This window comes from Myxocyprinus asiaticus, chromosome 6 (assembly GCF_019703515.2).
Source record: "Myxocyprinus asiaticus isolate MX2 ecotype Aquarium Trade chromosome 6, UBuf_Myxa_2, whole genome shotgun sequence".
Taxonomy (NCBI): domain Eukaryota; kingdom Metazoa; phylum Chordata; class Actinopteri; order Cypriniformes; family Catostomidae; genus Myxocyprinus; species Myxocyprinus asiaticus.
In genome coordinates this window covers 50,352,772-50,375,608 of record NC_059349.1, presented here as the reverse complement: position 1 = coordinate 50,375,608, position 22,837 = coordinate 50,352,772, and the positions used below count along the sequence as shown (strand labels likewise).

At 36.9% G+C, this 22,837-nt stretch overlaps 2 protein-coding genes across 3 annotated transcripts in view; one reads left to right on the top strand and one right to left on the bottom strand.

The window, feature by feature from the left end:
- The first annotated feature begins 5,706 nt into the window (after window positions 1-5,706).
- On the top strand, window positions 5,707-11,236 carry LOC127443169 (CMRF35-like molecule 1). Of its 2 annotated transcripts, none has more exons than XM_051701744.1 (8): window positions 5,707-5,819; window positions 6,508-6,828; window positions 6,951-7,265; window positions 7,508-7,547; window positions 9,622-9,764; window positions 9,964-10,004; window positions 10,137-10,217; window positions 10,681-11,236. In XM_051701744.1, the coding sequence occupies exons 1-8, from the start codon at window positions 5,774-5,776 to the stop codon at window positions 10,735-10,737; spliced, it is 1,044 nt and encodes a 347-aa protein (XP_051557704.1). In that variant the 5' UTR covers window positions 5,707-5,773; the 3' UTR covers window positions 10,738-11,236. The 2 variants fall into 2 exon arrangements, with proteins under 2 accessions (XP_051557704.1, XP_051557703.1); XM_051701743.1 differs by having other exon boundaries at window positions 6,951-7,271.
- Window positions 11,237-11,339: 103 nt separating this feature from the next.
- lrrc24 (leucine rich repeat containing 24) overlaps window positions 11,340-22,837 on the bottom strand; it is a 40,732-nt gene continuing 29,234 nt past the window's right edge. Inside the window, exons 3-5 of the mRNA XM_051701696.1 lie at window positions 19,015-19,293; window positions 17,870-18,038; window positions 11,340-15,556 (exon numbers count right to left, since the gene is read on the bottom strand). Of these exons, the coding sequence (XP_051557656.1) occupies window positions 14,379-15,556; window positions 17,870-18,038; window positions 19,015-19,293 (1,626 nt within the window). The 3' untranslated portion in view covers window positions 11,340-14,378. The remainder of the gene's footprint in view (window positions 15,557-17,869; window positions 18,039-19,014; window positions 19,294-22,837) is intronic.

The following is a 22,837-nucleotide window of genomic DNA, read 5'->3' as shown; positions in this document are numbered from 1 at the left end:
TTTTGGTACAAACAATGCAAGTGAATGTGTACCAAAATTTTGAAGCTTCAAAAATCACATAAATCAGCATAAAAATAATCCATATGACTCCGGTGGTTAAATCCATAGAAGCTTCAGAAGCAATATGATAGGTGTGGGTGAGAAACAGAGTAATATTTAAGTCCTTTTTTTACAATAAATCTCCACTTTCACTTTCACATTCTTTTTCAATTTTAGTGATTCACATTCTTCATGCATATGCCCCATACTGGGCAGCAAGAAGAATTTCTGGCAAAAAAAGGACTTAAATAGTGATCTGTTTCTCACCTTCATTCTGAAGTTATGGATTTAACCACTGGAGTCATATGGATTACATTTATGCTGCCTTTATGTGCTTTTTGAAGCATCAAAATTTTGGCACCCATTCACTTGCATTAAGGTTCATCCCTTCATCATATATAGTTTTTATTGCATTAATTATGGGATGTTAAAGATCATGAAAGAGACTCGAAAATATATAGTGCATATTTCACTGGGCGATTTCAACACTGTAGATGTGTTAACTCATGGCTTCTGATGGGAAAACATTGTCACGCAACTATGCTTTTTCCTTCCTCTGTTGTAATGTGATGTAATGCTGCTAAAGAGACAATCTACCAAAAACACACAATATAACAGGTGTACAAAAGAATGAATATCTACAAATATTAACAGAACATCTACAAAATATTATTTTTATGTAAAATCTAGAGCAACTAAGGTAATTATTCAGGTGCATTTATTTTGTGTAACATGTTGTGTACATGTATTGCTAGATTTTCTTCTTTTTTTTTTTTTTTTTTTTTTGGTCACTTTATATTAGGCAAAGGTGGACAAAGTACACAACTCCATTACTTGAGTGAAAGTACAGATACTACTGGTCAATATTACTCCATTACAAGTGAAAGTTGTAAAGACAGATTTTTATTTAAGTAAAAGTACAGAAGTACTTGGTTTTAAATGTACTTAAGTATCAAAAGTAAATTTCCTTTTTTATGTTAACGCATTGTTTTATTATTGTTGTATTGTTGTATTTAATACTTACAATACCTTATGCCTCTGAAGCAACCTACTGAATACACTGACTAGCTTGTAGTATCTGTGGAATAAAGAGTTTTTAGAATGTTACAAAACCTATAGAAATGAAACAACTGAATTGACAAAAAAGACAGCCATAATCATCTTCATTTTTTTATTTAACACTCCTCATCACCCCCACAAAAGCAGCATGGTAGTGTTCTCACACAGCTCTAACAGAACATGATAACTGCTCTCTCTGGCTCAGCGGCAGCACCAACGCAGATTTGAATGTTCTGATATGATTTTTGTCAAAGGTTTAATAGACAGGCGAATCGTTATCATTTTGGAAAGAGATCGTGTGGGTGTTTGAATCGAGGTCGCAATCTTTTTATGATTTCATCGTGCAGCTCTACAAATAACTATAGTCATTTTGCAAGGTAAAATATATATATATATATAAGTTACAAGATATTAACTTATTTAATTCTTAAGCTCATTTTCATTTGAATTCATGCTTTTGCATGCTAACTAACGTCATTGTCGAACCTTACCTATGCGTTAGCGGTGTATCCACAAGGCTATGGCAACTTGGCGGGCAAATCCATAAAAAATTATTTGACCGACCATACTTCATACTGAAACTTTAACTCTAAAGCACAGATAATTTCAAGCTTTCACAAGAAATTCAAAGTTTACATACCTCAATATGCTTCCGCAGGTTGGACGGCGAGTTTTTGAAGGCTGATATAGTTCGTTTTAAGAAAACAAAGCAAACATTTAAAACTAAACGAATCTTTAACATTTTCAGAAAACTGGAACATATTTTTTAAATATGGCCATGGGTGCACGCACTGCGCCGAGGAACCGCCGTCTTCCATTTTGCCTACTGATCAGTGTTCAAAAAATGCTGGGAAATCATTGAACTTCACGACACGTGACCCTACAAGAGTGATTATTGATAGGCTGTCTGTCACCTGCAAAAAACCAATCACGTTTTAGAGAAGAAAAAAAAATCATCCACTGATTTTCAAAGCTGCTACCTAGTAACGACTTTCTACTCGAGGACCTTGATAGAAATGTAGTGGAGTGATAAGTACGATATTTGTCTTTCAAATGTAGTGAAGTTAAAGTCACAAGTTTCCAGAAAAAATAATACTCAAGTAAAGTACAGATACTCAAAAAGTGTACTTAAGTACAGTACTCAAGTAAATGTATTTCGTTACTGTCCACCTCTGATATTAGGTGTCTTTACTATGTACTAACATTAAAATACATACAATAAAATGTATTTACTGTGTTACTAAATGTTTACATAACATTCATATTTGCTGATACTGAGGTTGAGGTATGGGTAGGTTTAGGAGTAGAAGTAGGGTAAGATTTAGAGTTAGAGGTAAGATTAACAGTTTAACTTTAAATGTAACTACAATGCAACATGTACATAATAAGTTCATTGTATCAAATGCTAAAGTACGTAGTAGTAGTTCTTCCTAAAATGGCACCACGGATGGCTGCCTTGGTATTCGACCAATATTCTGCTGCTGAATATTCAACAGCACACGCTAGACAATCTTTTACCAGTTTTCGATTATTCTGACATTCTGTTGGACATTTTAGTCGGAGGAACAGCAGTGCTGAACAAGCGTGTTAAAAGGTGAAAACGTGGGAAATGAGCCGGCGTGCTGCCCAGCATCCATCTAGTGAATCTCCACTCTCTTCCTAACAAAATGGACAAATTACTTCTCCTCACCCACAAAATAAGGACTTTGCAAATTCTGCTGCATTGGGCTTCATGGAAACCTTGCTGAGTGAAGCCATTCTAGACAGCGCATTACATCTACTGGGCTTCCAGCTGTTCAGAGCGGATCACACCACGGAGTTAACGGGGAGAACGAGAGGCAGTGGATCATGTTTTTACATCAACGAATGTTGGTGTACAAATGTAACAATGCTGAAGAATTTGTGCTGTCCTAATTTAGAGACGCTCTTCATAAACTGTAAGCCTTTATGTGCATTCCTATATGTGCATTCCTACTAGGACTTATTTAACATACAACAATGACAAACCATGGTTTACAGCAAAACACAGGCAGCTTTGTCAGGCCAAAGAGGATGCTTACAGAAGTGGGGATAAAATCTTGTACAATCAGGCTAAAAACAGACTGACAAAGGAGATTAGAGTGGCTAAAAGAAGCTATTCTAAAAAGCTGAAAAAACAGTTTTCAGCTAACGATCCTGCATCAGTGTGGAGAGGCCTGAAAGACTTTACCAACTACAAGACACCATCTCCCAACACTGTAGGGAATCAACAACTGGCTGACAACCTGAATGTTATTTACTGTATATTTGAAAAGCCCAGTCACACACCCCACACCCGCTTCAACCTTCACAGCATACAAACATTAACACCTCCTGCAACCACCCTCCTCCCCTCTCTTGCTACTCAACCTGCACATAAGATCTGTGAAGAGGATGTGTGCCGGGTCTTCCGGAGACATAAGACAAGGAAAGCACAGGGCCCAGATGGTGTTTCACCCACTTGTCTAAAATCCTGTGCTGACCAGCTGGCCTCCATCTTCATACAGATCTTTAACAGATCACTGGAGCAGTGTGAAATTCCCTGCTGCTTCAAAAGCTCCACAATCATTCCTGTCCCAAAGAAACCCAAATTCACATAACTTAATGACTACAGACCCATCGCTCTGACATCTGTGGTTATGAAGTCATTTGAGAGACTGGTGTTGGCCCACCTGAAGGACATCACTGAACCTTTCCTGGATCCCCTGCATTACATATTTCAACATCTAGACAGACCAGGGACTTATGCAAGGAAACTATTTGTTGACTTCAGTTTGGCTTTTAACACCATCAACCCTGCTCTCCTATGGACTAAATTAACCCAGCTCTCTGTTCCTGCCTCTATCTGTCAGTGGATCACCAGCTTTCTGACAGACAGGCAGCAGCTAGTGAGAATGGGGAAATTCACCTCCAGCACATGTACAATCAGCACTGCTGCCACCAAGGGATGTGTGCTTTCTCCACTAATCTTCTCCTTCTACACAAATGACTGCACCGCCAAGGATGCCTCTGTTAAGGTCCTGAAGTTCCAGATGACACTACAGTCATCGGCCTCATCCAAGATGACGATGAGTCTGTATACAGAAGGGAAGTTGAACAGCTGGCCGTCTGGTGTGGTCAAAACAACCTGGAGCTGAACACGCTCAAAACAGTGGAGATGATTTTAGGATGAACACCCCAACATTAACCCCGCTCACCATTCTGAGCAGCACTGTGGCAGCAGTGGAGTCATGTAGGTTCCTGGGCACTACCATCTCACAGGACATGAAATGAGAGATCCACTTAGACTCAATTTTGAAAAAGGCCCAGCAGAGTTTGTACTTCCTTCACCAGCTGAGGAAGTTCAACCTGCCACAGGCGCTGCTGATACAGTTCTACTCAGCAGTCATTGAGTCCTCTGCACTTCTTTAACTGTCTGGTTTGGTTCAGCTACCAAGTCAGACATCAGAAGACTTCAAAGGATAGTTCGGACTGCTGAGAGGATTATTGGCGCTCCCCTACCCACACTGCTAGAACTGTACATATCCAGAGTGACGAAAAGTGTTGTGTGGCATGGGGGGCATGGTCATGTGTCGGTCTGTGGGAGATGGAGAGCAGTAAGGCTCATCACCTGGCTCATAATTATCTCACACCTGTCTCTCATTATAGTGATGGTGGAGGGAGACCTAAAAGGCATGCCAGGGCATCAGAGGGGGGAGAGAGAGTGACTGGAAAGCACAACAGCCAGCGTGTCTGAGAGTGTGCTACATTTTTATTACCTTTATGTTTATAATGACGGTTACTGTCGTGTGTGTGTGTGTGTGAAAAACTGCAAATTAAAGAACTAACCTTGAACCTGCTTCCTTGTCTCCTGACTCCTCCATTGGCCCGAACTAAGAACCTTTCTACAGTCTGGTAAAATCACTCTTGACCCCATTCACCCAGCACACTTCCTTTTCGAAACTGTTGCCCTCTGGCAGAACAGCCAGAAGACATCCACCTCATGAACAGTTAAAACTGCCCCCAAATACATTCCTTTTGTCAATACAACCATATGCAATATACAGTCCATCCATTCCTACTTATATCCATATTTCTTTTATATTCTTTAACATATTCTTCCTCTTCTTCAATACATTACATCACCTGCACATAACTGTATATCTGTATATAAAATATTCTAAAAACATTATTGCTCTATTGTATATTTCTCTTTTTTTATCTGTTATATCTTATTTATTTATTTGTATGTCCCTATATGTATATATGTTTAAACGTATATGTTTGTATGTATGTACTGTATATATGTTGCTTTCTCTTTGCACTGGAAGCTTCTGCCACCATGACAAATTCCTTGTGTGTGTAAGCATACTTGACAATAAAGCTCATTCTAAATCTGATTCTGAAGAAACCTATAAAGTGGGACTTTTTTTTCTATAAGGCCAGTGTGCCAAATACTCCAATGTTTGTTTGTTCATCCAAAACTTGCATTAGATGAAAACTATAAATCAGTTTGTGAGTGTGTGTTTCTACAACTTCTTTGCTAAGTTGTTTTAATCACATCAAATGTAATAAGTACAAAAAACAGGAACTGCTTATTTCTGTTTGAATGTACTCAGCGAGGCAAGGAATGAATAGTTCATTTCAGGTTCTCTCTTAAACACTTTCTGACCCTCAAATGGCGCATCCTTTGATTCTCTTTGGCTTTTTATTTTGCACAATGGGTAAGACACAAAATATGCATTCCATCTGGTTGGGTCGTTATGTTTCTACAAATGACCTTGTTTTGTTTGTTCATGTATGGCTGTTAATGTTTCTTTATATGGTTTTATTGTTTTCTCTCTTAAGCATACCTAATGATGTGTTTTGTGATTTATCAGTTTCATCTTTGTTGTATTGATTATATTTCACTTGTTTCACAGTGCTGTTAAGTTCAGACATACAGTTATTTGACTGCATGGGTGCAAGCAGGTGGTATTAGGGGAGGGGCATACTTTTTCTATTGAATATTTTATTGGATAAATATCTGTGAGTTGCATCAATGTTTTTGTTCCATTTTTTTGTAAGAAAAGACTAAATTCTAAATGCAAATAAATCTGCTAAAAGTTACTTCTGTCATCTTTTAGGAGTACACAAGCATTTAGATTGCCTCAAAGCTATTAGACGTGTACTTAAACCACACAAAATTCATGGGTTCTGGTAAGGGAGTGTTAACCACAGAGGAGCTTGAAGCATACACTTGAATACCGAAAATTAATAATGGAAATTCCTTTTAAAAAGATAGCCCTTGTATTCATATCTGAGATTAAAAAAATATATATATATAGTAAGTAGACTATTAAAAACATTTTGGTTCAATTAGTATTTTTATAGTCAATTTTATGTTCTTTTTTATACTTTTGTTTTCTACAGGCATTATGAGCATGAAGACACTGAACCATGTAATTGTAAGAACTGGAGGAAATGTTACTATCCCGTGTCTGTATGATGATCAATATAAACTAAACCCAAAATACTGGTGTGAAGGACTGCTGTGGATCTCGTGCGAGATTAAAGCACATACAAACAAAACTGGGAAATGGCAAATAACTGATTACCCAGCAAAGAATATTTTTACAGTGCATCTGAACAATCTGACAACATCTGATTCTGGATATCACTGGTGTGCTGTGGGGATTGGTAGCCATGCCAAGCCAGATGACAAAGACAATTTGTATTTAACAGTTAAAATAGGTAACGTGGGTTTTTGTGGAGCACAATATTTTTTTTCACCGTATGATATGCATTTTTATGCTCCAAAGATACCTACTGGAACAAAACATGTAATTCAAACTTTTTACTGTCTGTGTGTTCAGTTCCTGATCTCTCTGTGGTGAGCAGCAGTGTAACTGGACAGGAAGGTGGTAATATCAGTGTCCAGTGTCTCTACAGTTCTGGATATAAAAATAAATACAAACAGTGGTGCATATTCAAAGATGAGAGATGTTACACAGTGGGGAGGACTGACACATCCCAGAATTCATCAGTCCAGATCGGTGATGATGGAAGAGAATCCTTCACTGTGATGATGACTGGCCTGACAGAGAGTGATTCTGGCTGGTACTGGTGCTCTGTAGGAAAACTGCAAGTCCCTGTTCAGCTCTTTGTTCAAAGGAAAAATAAATCTAAAAGTACATGTAAGCAGTTGAGACAGTGCATTTGGATGTACTCAGAGGTGAAAAGTGTAATTTCTGTGACACTATGACACCAAAATTGATTGCAAAAATAGTGATGCTAGTGTCGCAGAAATGGCACACATCACCTTTTAATGTTATACTACATATTAATTGCATTTGAGAACCAAATATTTCACTTTGCTTTTTTATCATGCATAACTTGTCTGTTATCTGTTGCTTTTTGTCTTCAAACTCAGCTGAAAATGATAGAAGCTCAGATAATGCTGGTTCTGCTTCGTAAGTAATTATTTAAAAACTGTATTAATGTAACTAAAACACGACTAATCAAGTCTCTATATAATCAGAAATTTCAGAAAACCTCACCCTAAATGATGTAAACCGTGTCCGCGCACTTTTTTAGCCGGCTTGGTTGCGGAAGTGTTTGGTTTTACTTTATTTTACAGTCCGACTATTACAGTGTACTTAAAATTAGGTAACCAGAAGTACTTAATATGGGCTAAGGTTCAATGTTAGTATCTTGTAATTACTGTAGTATATACTTTAGTACGTTCTGTAGGACAGGACTGTAAAATAAAGTATTACAAAGTGTTTTTCCCATTCATTTTTTCCATAGGGATTTCATAAAATCCTTCATAGAGGAGTTGTAAGCCATGAAACAAACCAACCAACCAACCAGAGTTGAATCACAGTATTAGAAAACTTTGATCTGAAGCAAAAACATATTTAAAATTGGACAAAAAGACAAAACTGAAAGAACTACAATCCAATGAAGCATTGCGAATGATGTAATCAAATTAAAAACAATGTAAAAATATAAAGCTATTGATTTAAAGTTGTTGATTATAAGTATAGAAACAATACATTTTTAATAGAGCTGTCAAGTTAACGCGTTAACGCATGCGATTAATTCAAAAAGTTTAACATGTTAATTTTTCTTAATCCTGATTAACACATTTACCATTAATAAAGAATAATCCTAAAAATGTTTTTAAAAAAGTGGAAGTAGGGTGGAATCTTTGCGATGTGTCCACCCGGAGTCATTATACTGACGCACATGCCGCAAACACTCACACAAACAACAGCCGTGTCAGTGATCATATGATGGAGAAAGGACCTCTTAATGCTATTTGTTGCAAAAAAACAACAAAAAAAAAAAAAAAAAACAAGCCCAGATGGTACTTGTGATATCAATCAATTACTCTGCAGATTCTGTAAGGTGCATTTTAATTACCACAGAAGCATGCAAGTCTTAACTATCACGAAAAAGCAGAATGAGACATAGTTTACAAGCGCTTTTTATTTAGAGTTCAAAACGGCACTTGACACTGCCGTTGAAGCCCTGACATTAATTGTGAATGTGGCTTCATGGTTGCTGTAACAAAGCGGATAGTCAAAGTCTGCCAGTGATTATTATTGTAGAGAATGAGAGTTTAAGAGATTGAATGCACAATGTAATGAATATGCAACCTATGTGGGGACTAGTTCTCTCAATTAGTCAAACTCAAACTTAGGCTTTGGGAAATGTTTAATGTTACATGAATTGGTGCTATTTTAGTGCATTTCTATCTTTATACTGTGGAAGGCTTTGTTTGGAAAATGTTAATAGAACATTGTGTTCTTTGTTAAGAAGGAAATAAGTGCATTTTGACAGGAAAATAAATATATAGAGTAAAATTTCAGCAAATTCGAAATCTGCGATTAATCACGATAAACTATGAAAAATTATGTGATTAATCGTTATTAAAAAAATGTAATCGACTGACAGCACTAGTTTTTGCATCATTCGCAGTGTGTCATTGAAGTGGGCAGCCATTGCTGAGCTGTTTTCGCACGCTTTGTTTGCCGCGACTTTCTGATTGGTGGTTTTCACTGCAGTATCTGAGTTGTTTTCTAACCAGAAATGTATCTATTAACTTTATTTATTTATTTTTTTTTACGAACTAGAAATATTGTGGACTGACGGCTTCAATAGAAGCATATACCATTGATTAACAACCTCGCAGCTCACGGTAGGCCTTACGGTAGGAAATCAGTTAAAAACCAGTTCCTCTATGGAGAAAATGAATGCGATTTTGATTTCCACAACCCGACTGTTGCACTCTAAAGCATAGCGCTAGCAACATCAAGCACACTTACTGATAAATATATAAATTAATGCTCTGTAAATTGCTTTGGAAAGTGTTTGCCAAATGTGTTAGTAAATGTCATTAGAAGAAGAAATCTTTTGCCACATATTGAACATTTTTAAAGACCTCTTCTTGATCAGCATTAGCATGTTGTAGGCTTTCTTTAATAATTTAAATATCCCATTTATAAAAAATTCTACATGTGAAAACCACCAAATGGCAAGACACGATAAAGAGGACAGCAAGTATATTCCTGATGCTTCGTCTGAGCTCAGGAATCGGATTTTACCACTACTCTGGATTGCTGGGCCGTTACTTCTGCTACTGATGGTGGTTTTGTTAACCTGGAGGATCAAACGAAAACACAGTCAGTTCTCACATTTATATTTTCAATTCTAACAAGTACTACATTGCTGATTCCCCAAAAATCCAATTTTGACAGGATTTGTTGCACTCTCACATTTTAGTCACCATGAATGACATTTGTTTTTCCTCAAGCTATATGTATACTTTGAAAAAGAACATTTTTGGTTGTTGTATTATAATAGAATTCTTCTTTTTTTAAGACGGAGCTTTGGTCACACAAGCACCCGATGCCACTTCAATGGTGTGTTTAAACAGCAGCACTTAAAAATTAAATATCTGCATGTCAGACATATGTAATTACCATAGTAAGCTTTTAAACTTACACCATGTGAATAATCATTTACAGTTCCATGTTTTCTCTAATATTGCACAGACAGAGGGTCATCTCTGCTATGATACAGTGGTCTTCAAGAAAGGAAAGAATCACGAACCTGACCAAGACCAGATCTCCATTGTAAGCATTAGTACATTTTTGGTAACTAACATCAATGCTTCTTTCAGGCATGAACAACCACCTGGAACCAGTGTTGAATTTTAATATAATGATATATAAAACAGTTTATCTCAAAAGATTAAACTGACAAGAGATAATATAGATGTAACACATGCGTGTCATTCTTTTTTTTTTAATCACATTTGCAAAGGTTACTGCCATCAAGAAATCATGTTTTGCCACCCCAATTATTTTTTTAACGGCTGATTCTTAAAATACTACCCCCAATCCTATGTTGTTGCAGCCTTGCTGTAAATAAAATTAAGATAATAAAATTCAAATATAATTTTGTAGATACTTCCAACAGGTTATCTAATTAATTCTTTTGTTAAAAATACATAAGTGGGCAATGCTTTTAATCACTCAATTATTGAAATACATCTGACTCTGTCTTCTGTCTTCTGTCTTTTTATTTCATTTTCAGCGACGTCCCACTGACCAAGATTATGAAGTGATCTACAGTACTTTGAAACTTCATTAATAGTAGATGATCTTTGACAAACTGACTGTTCAGATTATGAATTTATTACAATCTGAAGACAATTGCTAATTTAGTATGAAATGGCCTCTACATCTGTTTTACGCTATTTACATGTATGCGTTTCATTTAAAGGCCACTGAAGACAAGAAAGAATAAGAGCAACATACAGCACATACTGTATTTTAAATGAGTGTCTAAGTGTGCAGTGGAGATGTCCAATGATCTTCTTACTGTAAATGTTTGATCACAACTGCTAGTGGTGAAAAAATGTGTGAATGCATCTGTCACATATTTTGTAAATGTTTGCAGTGGCAAATTTTGTTATGCTTTTCTAATCATCTTAATCATTGTGAGATGTAAAACTGAAATTATTTTTGTATTGTTAATTTCTGACACACTTTTGATTCTTGACTGTTACACTTTCTCTTCCTTCCTTTGACACACATATACACATACATCTCAAATAAAGGTATAATTTATTTGGATAAAATAGGTGGTTGATATTTGATGAACATTTGACAGAATTACACAATCTATTGTATTGTTGAGCTGAAGCCTAACATCTTGAGATGTAACAAATGCTTATATACCCTGATATGATCCATACTTCTTTATCTGTTTAATGCTGGTGGGAAAAAAGCAAACAAGAAAAATGATCAACACCCTCAAAAAACAATACTGTTATATCAAAGAAACTGCCATATCTAATAACTTACAAAAACTAAGCTGTGAATCTAGAGTTCCATTTGTTTGTTCACAGTGTTAACCCAACAGAGGTCAAGATGATGAGAGCAAACGGCCCTTAAAGAGAAAATAGATGCCACTACATTAGTGGTATACTTGGTTTCGGCCTGTCGCAGACATACACCCACCTGCTTTTGGTTCTGGTTTTCAAAAGTTTTCTCCCTCGTCTTCTGCTAGCCTTGAATGTGAAAAATTAGTACATACAGGAATGCATCTGAAAGTAAAGACTTACTAGAAACATGAAGACAGCATCTGCAAGAAGGACATCAAAGCTATTCACACTGCCCGACACAAGCAGAGAAAATAAAAATGTCTGACACAGGGACATCTCAAAGCTTCACACAAATGTCGTTTGTTCTGTCTTTGCAATCCCTGTCCAAGAGTTGGTCAAAATTTTTGTCCGTGCTTTCATTTCACAGTAAGATAAAGCTCCACTTTTTGGTAGTTTCAATTAACCTCTTCTTTTCAAGGTAGGTCTAAAATATTTACAAATACTTCCATTGCACATTCATTTGGCTTTGTGCAAACTCCTTAACTGAATCATATGTTCACAGAAAAACCAGCACTTGTTCTCTTAAAGGAAAAGTTCTCCCATAAATAAAAATTCTGTCCAAACCCATACAGTGTTAAAGTAATATTTCAAGTTAATAATGCAAGTTAAACTTAATCGACAGCATTTGTGGCATAATGTTGATTACCACAACAAAAAAAACACAAAAAAAAAGAAAAGAAAGAAAAAAATCGACTTGTCCCTCCTTTAAAAAAAAGAAGCAAAAATCGAGGTTACAGTGCGGCACTTACAATGGAAGTGAATGGGACCAAATTCTGGAGGTTTAAAGGCAGAAATGTGAAGCTTATAATTTTATAAAAGCTAAATGAGGGCACTGTAGGTTACTCTAAATTACAGCATGTCTCATTTATGTTTTCAGATAATAAAGAGAGTACAACGAACAAGTCTGGAAATGTGTGCATTTTTATAATTTTAATCACACATATACAGTGAAATTCTTCTTTTTCACATATCCCAGCTAAGCTGGGATATGGCACCCCTGGAGCAGATAGGGTCAAGGGCCTTGCTCAAGGGCCCAACAGTGGCATCTTGGCAGTGCTGGGGCTTGAACCCCCAACCTTCTGATCAGTAACCCAGAGCCTTAACCACTAAGCCACCCCTGCCTTTCTGTACATGAATTAAAGTGATCAAATCTCTAACCTCTATGCTATGTATGTGGTCCATGAAATGAACACATATTATCTAGTTAGTGAAGAAGAAGAATGAGTGAAAAATGTTATTGCTTAAGCTATGAATTTGCAGATATTACCTGCATATTGATACAATGGAGTGTAATTTTATAACATATTAATATTTATTGACTGAAGGAAATATAAAAAGAATGTGGGTTCTATCATTTCATTTCATTCTGTGATATTAACAGATATGTTAATAATATTAATTTCATAAAATAAAATAATTTATTAGAAGGGCTAAATACATAAAGCCCTCTCTTTACAGTGTGTGGAAGCCTTTCCGTTGTGTTTCAATATTACAATATTAAGCATTTGCCTTTCAGAATAGCACAATGTACATAATTTGTTCACCTTTGAATGAAAATCTGTGGTGTGTGAGACTGGAAATGCCGAGCAGAAGATTTGTGAGGTAAAGTACAGATTGCTGTATATCATAATAATGCTTTAAAAGTATTATATTGTGTGCAATCTGAGCTTCCACGCCCACTGTGTCACTATCAAAAGGTCACACATGTGCCAACAGTTTCTGAAATGTACTGACATTGTACTGTATGCAATGTTGGAAAATGTACTGGATCAGAGACTAAGTTGCTATGGCTATTAACATATCCTGAAAGTTACCTTGGTTTTGGAACTGAAAGTTGAGATTTTCTGTTTACACTGAGTAAACTTCCCCGGGTAAGTTGCTAACCCTGCTTTCTGGAATACCACCAGATGCCATGTTTGCAATTGACACAAGCGACGCAGGGAAATTATGTTGCTGTGGAGAAAGCTGCTTACTGACCGAGCCGCATATATACAGGAGTAAAGAGTACACGGTTAATACAGTACAGTGCATGTAAATGGGAACGACTTTCTCGCAATAAATCACTTTCTCGCAATAAGCTGCTTCTGGTGTCCATGTAAACGTAGTCAGTGAGTATTTTAATGTTTACAGATTGGCCCCATTCACTTCCATTTTAAGTGCCTCACTGTAATGCATTTTGTTTGTTTTTTTTTGTTGTTGTAATCAACATTATACCATAAATTCTGTCGATTCAGCTTAACTTGTTTTGAACCCGAAATATTCCTCTAAAAGGAGAACTTTACCCAGCTCTTTTCTATACAATACCAGTTCATACTGACCATACCTGTCAAGCTCCAAAAGAGCAAAAAGAAATACTATATTGGCGTGAACTAATCCTTTAAAGCTGCTTTGTGTAATTTTTCAGTGTCAAAACACTGTACCTTCTTCTAGCCAAGATTAATGTGCAGAGTCAACTATACATAATCCATTAGCAGACTGATTTCCCCAAAGAGTGTAAACACAGTGGTGCTTTCAACATTTGTCTGTTTGTTTGACCCACCCAACATAGCAACATTGGCTCCACCAGTGGTGTGAGTTTTGCGCCATAACGACTCTTTGTCCAAGCAATGGAAAATAGGGGGACTTTTGGGGAAACCTGTTTGAAATCACTGAATATTTTTGCAACACTCCAGCTTTAAAGCATGTTAGTCCTTATATATCACAAAAAAAAAAAAAGAATTTGTGCTCTATGAACGAAAAAGGAAATAAAGCAGGATAATGTTCAATGGCAAGAACCCCGGGCATTTCAAGTGCATTGAAGAGTAAGACTGTTCTTCCACCAAGCAAAGGAACACAGTGATAGTGTTCAGCAATGGATCTCATAGGCGATCTGTGTGTCAAACAGCAGACTCTGGTTTATGAACAGCCCCTCTGGATCGGGCGAAGGCGCTTCACCTCCTTCTGCAGGAGCCCTGCGGGGACCGACGCCTCCTGCCCTGCCTGGGGTTACTATTCCTTGACTCTGTAGTGCCTCACTGGCCTTCAACGTCGCCCCTTGTTGGTTTGCGTTCGGTGGGGGAGGTAGCACCGGTTTGGTGCGGTTTAGCACATACATCTCATGGCCGCGTTCATCTCGGTACTCTTCAAGCTGAGCGAAAGTGGTGGGACCGTCGGAATAGTCATTGACATAGAGGATGCTCTCCTCCTTGCTGGCGCCATAACCGCCCTCCTCTTTCTGCCGTTGGTGATGACGACTGTAGATCATACAGAGCAAGAGTAGGGCAGTCAATGCTAGCAGAGAGATGCCCACAGCAATGGCTGTCTGAGTTGCGGTTCCTAAGGCGTTGAAGTCCATGCTTTCCAATTCATACAGCGGCTCTTGACTCACGTCGAATGAGGACGGATGATAGTAAGACGATGAATGTAGCCGAGGCCAGATTGCAGAGGCCGACGAAGACAATGACATATTTACAGACAGGTGAAAGTTCACCCGAGCAACCCCACCTGGGTTCCACGCCTCACATTCGTAGCGTCCGGCATGCGCCATTGTAACATTGCTAAGAAACAGCATCCCACTTCCGGTATCTGGATCAAAGCTTTCTCGTTCACCTCTGTCGTCCACGCCACGGACTGGTCCTCGACTTGACTTCCCTCCTTTTCCAGCAGGTCTGGCAGTCACCACCCTGCCCCCATTTCTAGCATCTCTTTCCATTCCCACCTCCTGCACCAGTCCCCGTGGAGACAGCTGTGCTTTACCATGAGAGGCTTTTCTCCAGGTGACCTGGGGTTGCGGGTATCCAGACGCCTGGCAAGAAACACGCAAACTCTCTCCCAAACGTACCGTCAGGTGGCTGGGCTCCAACTGCACTACGGGAGGGATGCAAACAAGACTGTTGGCAGGAACCTCTATCAGACTGAGGTGGGAGAGCCTCGGAGGTTCTGCGCAAAGCATCCGGCGTTCCGCTGAGCTCAACAACCTCTGACCTTCTTCATTAATCCAGCCGCGCAGCCAGTGCAAAGCGCAGTCACAGCGCCATGGGTTATCTACAAGAGAAGAAAGACAGCTTGGTAATAAAGGAACAACTCAAACCTTTCACATCCAAATATTTTACAGGTAATCTGCTGTAACTCCAAAGAAACTCACCTTCCTATTCCTTCTCCTTCACAGTCTTCTTATATAAACCCTCGTAATCTCCTTTCGCTTCATATTATATCTCTTTTCTGCCAGTTTCATCACCCTACTTATCTACCTTCCTTCAAGTTTTATTTTTTCAATTGCTTCTTAAAGGGATAGTTCACCTAGAAATGAAAATTATGCCATCATTTACTCCCTCTTATGTTGTTTATTCTTATATTCTATCTTCTGTGGAACATAAAAGGAGATGTCAGGAAGTATGTTAGTCTCAGTAACCTGAAGCTGTCATTCTGCCTAACATTTCCTTTTGTTTTGGAACATGAGAGTGAGTAAATTGTGACAGAATTTTCATTTTTGGGTGAATGATGGTATCTAGGCAAATCTGAGCAGTTTGAGACAGTTTCATGTTTCCATGCAAGTTGCTAATTTAATTTATGCAATAATTAATAATAATAATAATAATAATAATAATAATAATAATATTACAAAATAATAATGCAAATAAAGCAGCATTTCCATCGCAGAGAAAACAAAATCGTCACTTCTGGAGAAATTAGCACAAAATAGAAAAGGAAATGGAAGTTGAAGCCATTGTGGCTCTTTTATTAAAAGTAATAAATGACTTGCGGTTTAGAGGGTGCAGACAAAATGCTCTAATGAACTTCATATTTGCTAGCGTTCAGCAGCAGATGCCTTATGTCTGGGAGCGAAAGCATGTCAGATAATTTTGCCAATAATTCTGATGACAGGCTTTGGCTTTGGCATTTCAGAATAACCCAAGCAACATTTGAGGTGCTGTGCGATGATATCGGAGATATTCTCTGAGCGAATTATGTATTTACATGGCTTGTAGAGGCAAAGTCACATGACTTTTTAAGCCTGATCTCATGAACATTACATGACTATGGCAACCTTTTTTGCAAATGAAATTACGTGCTTCATTACACGTTTTGCTGCAGTTTCCTAGTGAAATGTCCAGCAGGTGGCGCCAAAGGTGAGTGAAATTGTGTCGTAATCAGACAAGGTTTTTAAGGTGAATATTAAATGGAAGTTTTAATTAGTAAAACGTAGCATCCTAACCGAAAACTTTAACCTAAACTCAATGAATAGTTCTCTAAATGCAAATGAGAGGTTAACAAAATAGACATTCTTACCATTTACCAATGGCTAAACCTAACTGATAGTGTGAAAAAAAGCAAATGTGACATGAAAAGCACATTTTCTGAAGCAACCACATAATTTCGGATCTCTTCTATGTCACTTTCGTCTCATGTGTCAGCTTGCGTGTTTGGCTGGGCTCAAGTCACAGTCTTCTGAGTCCAAAGTCCAACACTCTATCATGTGAGCTTCCGCAGATGCTAATCACATTGGATTAAGTGTGTAAAAGTAGGTGGGTCTGTAATACAAGTGTTAAAATGTATCGTTTATCAAATTATGAGTTATAGTAAAAGTGTTTTCGATATCATAACATAGCAGTGAGTGAGTAATAGTGTGAAAGATAAGTGTTTATAGAGTCATAATCAGCCGATGTAGTCGTGATTTGTGTGAAAGTGAATAAAACGCACAGCTGTTGTAGTGCCTCTAGAGTTAAGTTCACCAGGAAACTGCAGCAAAATGTGGAACGCAGCACGTAAAAGTCAGTTTGCAAAAATGTAGTTGAAGTGACGTTCATTCTGTGAGACTAGGTTGGACTTTTTTGATGCGCATCTATATTCCTATATAAATTATATAGGGATATATTCAACAAATGCATTTGTATCGTAGTTTGTGCGCATGTCTTCTACAGAATAAAAAGTATATCCACCTCAAGCAAGCGTATACATTTTTTATATGCATTCTGGAAACTTTATTCACATCTAGATGTTTCCATCCAGCATTTTTTATGCGATATTCTAAAACTGGCTATCCAGCTATTGTAGAGCTCTCTTCTGAAACTCCAGAGGAGACACGTGTAAAATAGCTGGGGCTTTTTCATATGAATAAGTGTCTAGAAAAACTGGGCTCACTGGAACAGTCCACGCATACTGTGCTGATGACAAATGTGCATTATGCGCAGATGTACTGGCACGTAAAAGAAAAACAAGTATACTTTGGCCTTTAAGCTTCAGTTTCCATTTGTTCTCCATTTAATCTCATTGCTATCTAGAAGAAACAATTGAGACTTTAAAAGAGACTTTTAAAAGAGATTTTTCATGGATTTGGGATCATCTAAATCATCTTACCTGTGACTCTGAGCACCTGCAGACTGACGAGGGGTTTGAGTGAAGCGGGACTCAGAGTTCGCAGGTTGTTCCTGCTGAGGTCCAGAAGAGCCAGAGAGGACAGACCCACCAGAGCTTGATCCCCAAGCACCTCCAACGAATTCTCCTGCAAATGCAGCTCCTGCAGACGCTGCAAACATGTCTTCAACTTTAAATTTGTTTTATCATTATAACCATCATCATGATTATTATCATCATCTTCAGTATAATCATGGTTAAAATAAAAACACACTGTGTAAAGCCATCTAGGATAGTACAGCGTCATCGATTTTCAGTACAGTCTGTCCATCAAATTACCATATTGCTGAGAATAAAGTCCCTATTGATTTAGATTTTTTATTAGTTCATTTTTATGAGTACTGCTTTTCTCTTTTTTCCACTCTCATGACAGTCAAATGAGATACAGTACTAGGGAACGTTGCATAAATATTGGCTAAAATTATGCAAAGGTTGTGTAAATGTAAAAAATATTTTAAAATAATGTTAATAATTCAGTGGTCTTACAATATTGGGTGAATTTCATAAAAACATTTCCGAGTCGTATTTCACCCCAAAATCAAGAAATTCTATTAATATATTTTTAAATATGAGAAACTGTATTTTGAATAAAGATAATTAATCCTAATTTTAGGCAAATTAAGATTTGTAAATTGTGACAGTTCATTGGTTAACCACATTTCCCCCCTCAATTCTCATTACCATAATGCATCCAGATGTCCTATTTTTGAGTTTTCTTGTAATTATCATTATTCTCAATGATGATTCTCATTAAATATTACTGTTATATATATAACAGTAAAATATATATATATTTGCATTAAAATAAGCAAAAAGGCAGTAAAAATACTAAATAACTAAAATAAATACCATCATGTATAAATACAACCTAAATAACATAATTTTTTCCCTCACTTCAGTAATCAAAATTAAACTGTATTCATAATTGTTCTAAAATAAGCTTTATATTCTTTATGCAAAAACACATTTCTTGTTACTTTTTTTTTTATTTTGAGATGAATATGATGCGGACACGTTCTATGACAATGTTGAAACATTTGAAAAATGTCTGTGGAACATAAGTTAATAAGTTGGGACAGTTCCTCTACCTGCAGTCCACGGAAAGTGTAGTCCTCCAGTCTGATGATTTGGTTTCCTGCGAGGTAAAGAATGCGCAGGTGATCCAGGCCACGGAACACGTCCGCAGTGATCAAGTGAATTCGGTTTCCGTTAAAAGCGAGCTCCAGAAGCAGGCCCAGATTTCTGAAAGCCCCAGCTTCCAGGGTGGAGATACTGTTGTTCTGCAGGTAGAGGTAGTGCAGTTGACCGAAGTCAGATAGATCCCGCTGACGGATCTGTCCAATGGCATTGTCCTGAAGAAAGATGGTCTAGGACACAAGTTACATGGAAAGAAAATCATTAGTACAGTAGCACTGTATTTTAGAGCAATTAATGTGAAATTATCTATGAAAAAAATTATTTTGCATGTGTAATCCAATTTTGTATCAAAATGTCAACATTTTGCAGTCCTATCAAATAATGAGTCAAGAAAGAGATGTTAAAAATCATGGCCAATATCGCTTCCTGTTGATTCATTACAGTGGAAATGGACAGTCTTGCATACTGCTCATTTTGGCAAATGGGATCCACTTTATATTAGGCAAGGCAAGTTTATTTATCTAGCACAAACTGATACTTACACAAATGTATTCATACACGATGGAAATTCATAGTGCTTTACATAAAAATTATAAATAAAATACAAGATCTTTTTTTTTAAACAAATTAAAAACAAGAAATACGAATGAAAGTAAAAAAAAAAATATATATATATATATATATATATATATATATATATATATATATATATATATATATATTTTTTTTTTTTTTTAAGTAAAAAATTATATACATTAATAAAGAAAGGAAAAGAATACAGATATAAAATAATGCAGTGCAATCAGTGAGTGCAGCACAGTGTTCAGTCAGCAGATGCACAGCTAAACAGATGTGGATTTGCAGTTTCCCTTCTGGAAGCTGGTTCCAACTGCAGGTGGCATAATCGCTAAACGCTGTCTCACCTTGTTTTAAGTGAACCCTTGGTATTTCTAACTGAATTGATCCTAATGATCTGAGAGGTCTGTTAGTTTTATATTCAATAAGCATATCTGCAATGTATTTAGATCCTAGGCCATTGAGTGATTTATAAACGAGTAATGGTACTTTAAAATCCATTCTAAATGTTACCGGAAGCCAGTGTAAAGACCTGAGGACTGGAGTAATATGCTCAGTGTTTTTGGTTCTGGTGAGTATCCTGACAGCAGCATTTTGAATGAGCTGCAGGTGTCTAATGGTCTTTTTGGGAAGACTGATGAGGAGTCCATTGCAATAGTCCATCCTGCTGGTGATGAATGCATGAACAAGTATCTCTAAGTGTTGACTGGGATACAAAACATCTAATTCTCGCTATATTTTTTAGATGATAGTAGGCTGATTTAGTTATTGCTTTGACTACTGAAGCTAAGGTCTGACTCCAAAATGACACCTAGATTCCTTGATTTCTTTGTCTTAAGATCCCTGGAGTCAATGTATGTGTTCACCTTGTGAATTTCGTCTTTGTTGCCAAATACAACATCCAAGGCATTCAAAGGCAGCACTGAGATCCAGTAATATCAGCAATGATATTTTGCCTGTATCAGTTTTATAGACAAATATCATATTAGGTGTCTTTAATTACTATGTACTTAAGCATGTGATACAATTTACTTATTATGTATATACTATATGTGTTGTTGCATTGTACTTACATTTTATTACATATGTAGTTACACTGTTAACCTAACTCCTAAACCTTAACCTAAACCTAACCCTTACCCAACCCTTACCCCTAAACCATAACCCTATCCCGACTCCTTAACTTACCCATACCGAAACCTCAGTAGCAGCAAATGTGAATCTTTTGCTGAACAACATGTAGTTAAACAACATATTCATTGTATTGTATGTATTTATAATGCGAGTAGATATTAGTTAATATAAAGTGTGACTGCAAATGAAATAAGACATCTGGGTATTCTATGCATACAGAAAATTGCATACTGTGCACAGTATACTATATTCTAGAGCAATAGTAAGAATAGTATGTTATTACGAACATAGCCACAGACTCTCATTGTGTCTGCACCGCAAGTGAGAGACAGTGTTTCGAGTCAGTTCATCCATAAACATACAACCATAAAGCCTTGTTGATTCTTCCATGTTAACCTTAGCTTCTGTCCTAACCAACTGTGTCCATGCAACAAGACATTTAAAAAGGTGTCTGAAAATGAATTATTTCTGGTCACTTTGTAAATTTGGCAAATTTGTACATTTTGCAAATCTTTATCAGTTTGCTCCACAAAGCTGTATATTATTAATAATTTGACGGTGTTTTCACTTTCAGTGTAAACAGTCAAATTTACTTCTGGCTGGAAGCCACATTTTGCGATGTGCCTGGTTAGTGCCCAGTGTTGAGAGTTATATTTCAGTCCTGGCTCGGTTTTTAGGTATTTTGTTTATTAGATAAAAGAACAAAGACAAGAAACTGCTTTATTGTTCCTTCAAGCAAAATCCTACAGACAAAACTGTCCTTTTATGCTGTTTTAAAACTAAAAGAGTTTCTTTCTTCAGTTGTTCCAATTTAATATATTCCAGGTAAATTTAAAGTAAAAGAGAGTTTGCTGAGAGCCAGCACATCATCCACACCCTATGAAGTACATGTCTTACAAAATCGATCCATACAAAGTTGTGGATGCTTTTAACAGTTCTGGGTCAGCTGTCTCTGAGCCTATACAGCCTTATGGGCAGATCTGAAACATGCAAACAAATCAACTGACCAGAATCTGAAACAGCACTCGTGCATTTGAGTGGCTTGTCTTCACTAATTTATCTGCATTAATGATACAACATATTACACTAATTACATTTCAAATTGATTTCTATCAAGTTATTGTCTTTGATCAAACACGGGCAGAGCCGAAGCAAATTGCTTGTAAGGCATAGCTTGCACAGGTCAATTAAGCAATTTATGCACACCAGCTCATGAACATTCACCAGCTGCAGTAATATTAAGGATCTGACCGAGGTGAACGTATATAGATGCAAATTAAGTGATCACGGGCAAGAAGCTCTTCCAGTGAGAAGTTGGGCATTGTAGTCTTTGATTTGGGTAATCACAACTACCTGGAGCTCTATGATCTATAGTTTTAATCTCAGCTTTGCTGCATTTTGTGTTGTTGTTGTTGTGTACATATAAACAAACAAGAGTGCAATTTCAGAATTGTATCAGAGTTTGTTTTAGAGTATCCTCTTATTACCTTCCTGTGATAGTTCCATTAAAGATAGACTATGCTAAACCATGTCAAATGCTTATTCTTCAAAATAAATGTTTAAAAAAAAAAAAAAAAAAAAATTATGTTTCTTTGGAGCACTTTATCAATTATCAAGAGCCAGTTGTTACGATATACAGTAGGGTTCTCGAATTGGCTATATGTTCTTTGGAGATTGAAAACGTTCTTGATGTTACACTATAGGATCTTCAGATCAGCATATTGTTTTCCAGATTCTTTAAAGCAGCAGTATGCAATAGACTGATTTCTAAAGACCTAGGTGGGGTTGCAACAGCCGTTAGTAAGGTCACACGTAAGTTTGGATGTAAAGTTCACACTATCTCTTTTCTTAATTTGGTTGCACCATTTGTCCTGTCTCTCAACCCCATGACAGTAATACTTGGAGAATAAAGTCAAAATTCTGAGAATAAAGTCGTAGCATTATGAGAATAAAGTTGCGCTATTTAGAGAAAAAAAAATCACAATAATAAACAGCACGTCGTTATCACAATGATAGAACAAACGCTGAGCCAGCAGCTTCATAATGCAAGAAAAGGATGTGGAG